We start from the raw sequence: 7612 nt of genomic DNA, 5'->3' as shown, positions 1-7612 counted from the left end.
CAGCCTCAAAGACCAGGCGCCCCCCTCAGATAAGGGCCGTGGCCACCAGCAAACTCTTTTAAAGTTTCTCTGAAGTCAGCGATGAAGAACGAGGCACCACCGGCAAAGGAAAGCACAGCCGAGGCCCAAACTCCCCGGGCCCCGGAGTGACGTAGCAGCCTGGGGGAGAGAGCCCTCATACTATTGGTCACTGACGCCAAGTGGGCGGCACCGGAAGCGCCACCTTTCCCGTAGTAGCTCAGCTATCTCCATGGAGACCGCGACCCGGTCACCCATTTGGCCGCCCCGGTCGGAGTTACGTCATCGCCTATGCGCCCTCCCGGAAGTGATCGTCCCTGTTCCGTGTTCCCGCGTGGGCCAGGAAGCGCAGGCCTTCCCTGCACCGGCCGAGTTAGGCAAACTGATGCTGTGTCGACCCGGTGACCATGGCGGTGTTTCACGACGAGGTGGAGATCGAGGACTTTCAGTATGACGAGGACTCGGAGACATACTTCTACCCCTGCCCCTGTGGTGATAACTTCTCCATCACCAAGGTATTCCTAGGGCCCGCCGGCGACTCTTGAGCTTGCGCAGTTTCGCTTCCGGTGCCCCTGGCCAGGCTCGGTCCTCCTCGTGTTCGTTAAGTCCCCCGCCCCTAAAGCACCAGTAACAAGCTGTCAGGGGTACAGGGCCCTTCTTAGCTCCGCCCATGAACTATCTTTCTGGGAACTTTGAAGAAGGGAACTGTTTTGTACCTCAGGGATTTGGAGGAGATCGAACCAACCTAATCTCTCTGGTTGTTTTCCTAGGTGACTCTTGGAGGGAAAGTTCTTTGTGCTGTTATTACCCAGCCCAATACTTGCACATAGACGTGGGAGAGGTTTGTGGGAAGATGACGAAAGGGAGGCTATGCTGACCATACGCTGTTTGATTTTTGTTATAGGAAGATTTGGAGAACGGAGAAGATGTGGCAACGTGTCCTAGCTGCTCTCTCATTATAAAAGTGATTTATGACAAAGTAAGGGATACATTAAAGGGAGTGGGTAGTGTGAGGTAATGACAAAGAGCCAAAGCAGCCTGTCTCGTATAAAAGTTCAAAAGTGTTGTGGTTTGGGGTTTTTTTTTTTTGGGGGGGGGGCGTTAGTTGTCTTTTTTTTTTTTTTTTTTTTTTTTTTTTTGAGACAGGGTCTTTACTTAAGACAGGGTGCCTTTGAACTCAGAGATCTGCCTGTCTTTGCATGTCCGGCCTAGAAGAGTATTTCTTAACCTTGTGCTAGATCAAGGGCTATTTTTAAAAAGCTTTAAAAATTGTTAGGGAGGGTTGGGCAATGGTGGTGCACACCTTTAATCCCAGTGCCCTGGAGGCAGAGGCATTTGGATCTTTGTGACTTCAAGGCCAGCCTGGTCTACATAGCAAGTTTCAGGACAACCAGGGCTGTTACACAGAGAAACCCTGTCTGGAAAAACCAAAAAAGTAAAAATTTTTTTAAAAAAGTCAATAAGTAGCTGTGTAATAATATTGTTCAAGTTTAAATTATATAAGTTGTGTTCACCTTTGAAACTGCAACAAATTAATGAAAGTGTAATGTAATGAATTAATCAGGAATGAAAATATGATCATTTTAATTAATGTTTTTCTTTTGACATTTAGTTAAGTTTGTTCAGCACTCCAGTACATTTAGAAAAGACTATTTATTGCTTGCCGGGTTTATGAATATAATCTACATTATTTTGTTGGAGATATAATTCCTAGTTTCAATTCTACAGTTTTATGTTAAATTCATGTCCCTTTGTATCCAATAAGGATGGAACAGGGTCAATGCCCAAAGTGCAGTTAGTGCTTTGGAATCTTAAGTAAGGAGTTTAACAGTCTTAAGGTTGAACTCTAAAATGAGTGCAGGGTAAGTTGACCCAACTCCCAGAGCTTTGTGAGAGGCAGACTTCAGTTTAGACAATAATGTAGACATTTAATGATTAATTCTTGCATTAAAATGGGGCAGACTAGGGGCTGACTCCTTGGGGAATCACACTGTAGGGGAAGTGCTGTAACTTTGAGAGTTCTTACGGTAGCTGGCATAAACCAGGATAAAAACTCCAGGCATGATGACACACACATTTAATTCCAGTACTCAGGAGGCAGCGGCAGGCGGATCTCTGAGTTTGAGGTTAGCCTGGTCTATAAAGCAAGCTGTCTGGAAAAACAAAAACAGCAACAATGAAATCGAGACTGAACCTCATTTTCAAAGTAGTTACTATTATAGGTCTGTGTTGGGAAACACAAAAACCTATTAGTACTCATTTAAAGAAGTTACATATTTGAATGGCCAGATATTGAATTGATGAATGCAAAAATGTAAAAGATATGGCATGTTTATTTCTGGAAAGTGGTTTCTCTCTAGCAAGATGGACATGTTTATAAGACAATGCTTATTAAATAACAAATCTGGGACAGAACTTCAACATGCACTTAATTCTAATTGTAGGGCTGACGCCAGTTCTTTGAACAAAAATTAAGTGCTATTGGGGCTGGAGAGATGGCTTAGTGGCTAAGAGCTTCTGAGAAGGACTGTGATTCCATTTTCATTGCCCACACTGGTGGCTCACAGCCACCTGTAACTCTAGCTCCAGGGAATCGGATGCTGTCTTCTTGACTCCATGGCTCCCCCACACATGTGTGGCACATGCATACATTAAGTGTCTGCAGTTGTGTCAGCTGGGATAGCAGCTGATGCCTAGTGGGTAGATCAAGGGCCCTGCTAACATCTTATACAGGTCATCCTGGACCTGTATAAGTTAGTTTTTAGTGCATAAGTCTTAGACTCTTTAATTTGTTGCCATCATTCCAATATTATAAATGGACTCCTTCTACATTTTACATCTTGTTTATTTTATTGCTAGCATATAATAATAATAACAACAACAACAATAATAATAGTAGTAGTAGTAATAATAACAATAGAAACAATGTAGCAGTGAAAAGAAAAACTAGTAGCTGAAGTTGATTTTGTAGTCAAGTGAAAACAATGTTAATGAACTTTTGTAACAGAAGCCTGGTGGTTAATAGCGTTTCTTCTTCTGTCTTAGGATCAGTTTATGTGTGGAGAAACAGTCCCCGCACCTTCAACCAACAAAGAGTTAGTTAAATGCTGAAGAAGCCCAGAGGAACCCAAATCCTGAGCATTAGGGAATGGCCTCAGGTGGATGGATTGAGTGCTAAGTTAACAAGCTCTGCATAGGACAGCCGTCTTGTGGCTTGCTTCCAGGAGGGGTATGCATCATCATCAGTTACTGAATTCATCACAAAAAAAATGAGCCTGCGAAATGTCAGACCTGGATTTCATGCTCACATGGAATTAGAAGGATTCCTAATTGCCCATCTGAATTTAAAGGGAAAGCCTTATAAACTGGTGCCTGCTCTTTCTCTCTGTTGCGTCATTTGAATATCTTAAAACTAATCATTTTCTGAAAACCACATTGTCCACTTCAGTCCTGAGGCTCTTTTTCATTTTTAAAAGATTTGCTGTTTTATTTTTAATTATGTGTATATGTGCATTTGTGTGGGGGTATGTGCATGTGCCCAGGAAGGCCAGAGGCATCACATCTGGAGCAGGAGTCCAGCAGATGTGAGCCACAGAAATGGGTGCTGGGACCCAAACTTGGGTCCTTTCAAAGCACTGCAGTTCCTAACCTCTGGGCCATCTCTCCAGCCTGCAAGGGTCTTTATTTTAAAAGATTACATTTTGATGAAGTTGCTAAGGTGATTCAGGCAAGGCTTTTCTCTGTCGTTTGCTCTGTTGGAACTTAAGGTAATCTCCTTTCCTAGGGCTGCACTCTGTGTGGCTCCTTCGCCAGCTGGTGATTGCATTGATTGATTGCCATGATTGCATGGTTCATGTTCCCAGTCGTCCTGGTTACTCTTCTTGCAGAGTTCAACTGTGGTATTGGATTGTGAGTCCACGGTATCTCTGTAGCTTCCAGTTAGTGACTAAGGAAGGAAAAACTGGAGTGAAATGGTAAAAGAAATGGCTTCTGGTACTTTGTGCATTCCTTATATTAGGATAGGCTAAAAAGAAACACAGCCAGTCAAAGTAAAACTGGCATCAGTGAGAGGCGTGAAATCTGCCAACTTGAGTACATGAGTAATTTTGCCAGGTTGGAATAAGTATTTCTGTATCTGGGCCTAAGACAGGGCTTAGGTTGAGTCTTCATCTGGCAGTAGTTATAATATATCACAGGCTGTGTCACTTATCACTGATAAGTGAAACCTCCACAACAGAGGGTGAGCTGGCAAATGTGAGCTGGCTCTAAACAGACAAGCCCATGAGGGCATACATAATAAGCCTCCACATACTGGGTGTCCATGCATTCCTGCTGAGTGATACTAACCTTGAAAAGGAGAAATTTGTGAGGCTGGACTATTAGTCTTCCTTCACTGCAATCTAAGAGTAGCAAGAAGTAGACTCATTTTGCAGAAATTTGAGAAGTTCCTTTGTAAACACTACTTTCCTGTAAATGCATAAAGTTTTGAAAGTGCAATTATAGACATATATTCACAGCATACAGAAGGACATTCCCCATCATGCACTGGTATCCAGCAGGTTGTTTGGGGTATGATTCCTGCAATTAAAAAATAGCCAGTAGATGGGTCATGGGTTAAGAGCACTTGCTGCTCTTCTAGAAGACCTGTGATCAATTCTTGGCATTCACATAGCAGCTCACAACTGTCTGTAACTCCAGTTCCTGGAGTTCTGATGCCCTTTTCTGACCCCTGTGGGCATGTATATGGTGCACAGACATAAATGTAGTCCAGACACTCATACAACTAAATATAATTCTTCTTTTTTTAAAAAAATAAAATAACTAACAAATAGTAGCCATTCATTGGAGGTTTGAATTAAAATGTGTAACTAGGTTTTTTTTTTTTTAACCAGTGAGTAATATACAGCTCTAGGTAATCATTAGGCTGAGACAAAGTAAGTTAAAAAGTTGCCAGAAGTGTGTTGTACATTATATTTCCCATTTCTTAGTATTTTTTTTTTTTTTTTTTTGTTTTTTGTTTTTTGTTTTTTGTTTTTTTGTGAGTTGTGGGGAGGTGTTTAAGCTAGAGCCTTGCACATGCCAGGCAAGTGTTCTGTTGTTCTGGGCTGCATCTCCATTCAACATGGTTTTAGTAGAACAGAAAATCTATTTGATGTCCCTCGGATCATCTTAGAAAGCAAGGCCACTGCTCAGACAGAGCAGGGGACCGGTGAGAATGGGCTACATACATAGAGAAGCAGACTGCCCTGTGCTCAGATCAACGGCTTTGGAGATTGCACTAACCAACTTTCTCTGCTGCAGTAGAATTTTCTAGCACAGAAGCCTTGATGTAGGTCTTCTGTGAACACAAAGGAGCAGGAAAGAGTCCAAGTTGAGACACCACAGGAGGGATGCCCAAGCAGACTTCCGGCCAGTCACTGTCTGAAGTAGGTGTGGTTTTTGTCTTTAAAAAAACTGAGCAAGTTTAGAAACTATAAAATACCAGCTATTAGTCCTGTATTGAGCAGAAAAAACCAAGGCCATTCAGATGTGACTGGAGTTCCAGACATTTCAAGAGCATGGCTGAGAACTGGTAAGTGGACCAGCTCCATCTCATGAACTCTGTAGTCGCCAGAACCTGTGTTTCCTCATTTGCAGTTAAGAGACAGGGTCAGATGATCTCTCAGCTGTCAGCTCTCATTTCATTTGTGGGTCCTTGTCAGTTCTAAAACCTTTCTAACCTCAAAACTACCCTGAGTCACAGCCTATGGAAGCTCCACTTTCCTTCCATAGCATCATCACACCTCAGAGTTGGAAAAGTTTGAAATCAGTTCTTCAAAGGATTCTGCATATATGTTCACAATGCATTCAGATGTAGCCAACAATTTTTATAGAACTGTATGTATTAATTCACTACAATGACTTGCATTGCCAAGCTAATAAAATGAGATAATGCAAATTCATGCTTTCACAAAGCTGTTATTCCTTCACGTTAAAAGTTGTTGGTGATGCCAACTTGTACAGCCACTTTGGAAATCAGTATGGTGGTTGGTTCCTCAGGAAAATGGGAATCAGTCTACCACGACCCTGTAATCCTCCTCTTAGGCATATACCCAAATGATCCTTATCCATGCAACAAAGACATCTGCTCAGCTATGTTCATAGCAGCATTATTTGTAATAGCAAGCCCCTCAACTGAAGAATGGATAAAGAAGATGTGGCACATTTACACATGGGGTGTAGGGGGGGAGACACAACAATGGAATCTTGGAGTTTGCAAAACCATCCTGAATGAGATAACCCAGTCACAAAAAGAGGAACATAGTATGTACTCACTCATATATGATTTTAGACATAGAGCAGAGGATCACCAGCCTATAGTTCACACAGCCAAAGAAACGAGGATATAAGGAGGAACCTAAGAGATTCAGACAAGGTAGCCCACAGAAAGGGAAAGGAACAAGATCTCCTGAGCATATTGGGAGCTGGGGGGGGGGTGTCAGGAGAAAGAGAAGGGGAGGAGGGAACAGGTAGGACCAGGAGGATTGAGTCAGGGGACAAATAGAGGAGAGCAAAAAAAGATACCATAAAAGAGGGAGCCATTATAGATTTGAAGAGAAAACTGACTCTAGAGATATGTCCAGAGATCTACAAGGATGACCCCAGCTAACAATCTGAGCAACAGTGGAGAGGCTACCTTAAATGCCCTTCCCTGATAATGAGATTGATAACTAACTTATATGCCATCTTAGAACCTTCATGTAATAGCTGTTGAAAACAGAAGCAGACACCCACATCTAAACACTGAGCCGAACTCCTGGAATCCAGTAGCAGAGAGGGAGAAGTGATGAGCAAAGGGATCAAGTCCAGGCTACAGAAACCCACAGAGACAGCTGACCTGAACAAGGGGGAGCTTATTGACCTCCAGACTGCTGGGAAACCAGCATTGGACTGACTCAGACCCCCTGAACATGGGTCTCAGTTAGAAGGCCTGGGCCCTCTGATAGTGGAACCAGGATGTGTCTCTGGTGCACAAAAGGACTTTGGACTACATTCCCATGGAGGGATACTCCCTTAGCCAGAGACACGAGGGACAGAATTTGATGATCCCTCCTGGAAGGCCTCACCCTCCCTGTGGAGTGGACGGGGAATGGGACAGGAGGGGGGTTTATGGGGCATGGGAGGGAGGGAGAGGGAACTGGGGTCAATATGTAAAATAAGAAAAAATAATAAAAACTAACTTTATAAAGATGATAGAAGCTTCTAAAGAGGAAATGAAAAATTGGAGACCTTTAAAGAGGAAATGAAAAATTCTCTTAAATGGAGGAAAAGATACATTGGGTTCGGGCAGGAGGCTTATAGTAGGTAGTTTGGCCTTTGCTAAAATACTCTGAGGATAAAAAGAAAATAAACCATCTCACACGTGAATAAAAAGTTGCTGGTGTCGTGGTTTCACATAAGATAGAACTCTTAACTTTGGGTCACTGTAAGTAGATTTCTAGTGTGGATGTTATGCTGGATGATGGCTGGGTTTTGAGGTTCTTGCCTCTTCAAGGAACTGAAATAAAGGCTCAAACATGGTAAAAGTACCAAGGAAACTCACTTTAAAGAGAAG

At 42.8% G+C, this 7612-nt stretch overlaps 1 protein-coding gene across 1 annotated transcript; it reads left to right on the top strand.

The window, feature by feature from the left end:
- The first annotated feature begins 296 nt into the window (after window positions 1-296).
- Window positions 297-5956, top strand: LOC127235421 (diphthamide biosynthesis protein 3). Its single transcript, XM_051202733.1, has 3 exons — window positions 297-533; window positions 923-997; window positions 3064-5956. Exons 1-3 carry the CDS (start codon window positions 426-428, stop codon window positions 3127-3129), a joined length of 249 nt encoding a protein of 82 aa, XP_051058690.1. The 5' UTR covers window positions 297-425; the 3' UTR covers window positions 3130-5956.
- Window positions 5957-7612: the final 1656 nt, after the last annotated feature.

This window comes from Phodopus roborovskii, unplaced genomic scaffold (assembly GCF_943737965.1).
Source record: "Phodopus roborovskii unplaced genomic scaffold, PHOROB, whole genome shotgun sequence".
NCBI classification, from domain to species: Eukaryota; Metazoa; Chordata; class Mammalia; order Rodentia; family Cricetidae; genus Phodopus; species Phodopus roborovskii.
The sequence above is the reverse complement of the archived record's forward strand: the minus strand, read 5'-3'. Positions and strand labels throughout refer to the sequence as shown.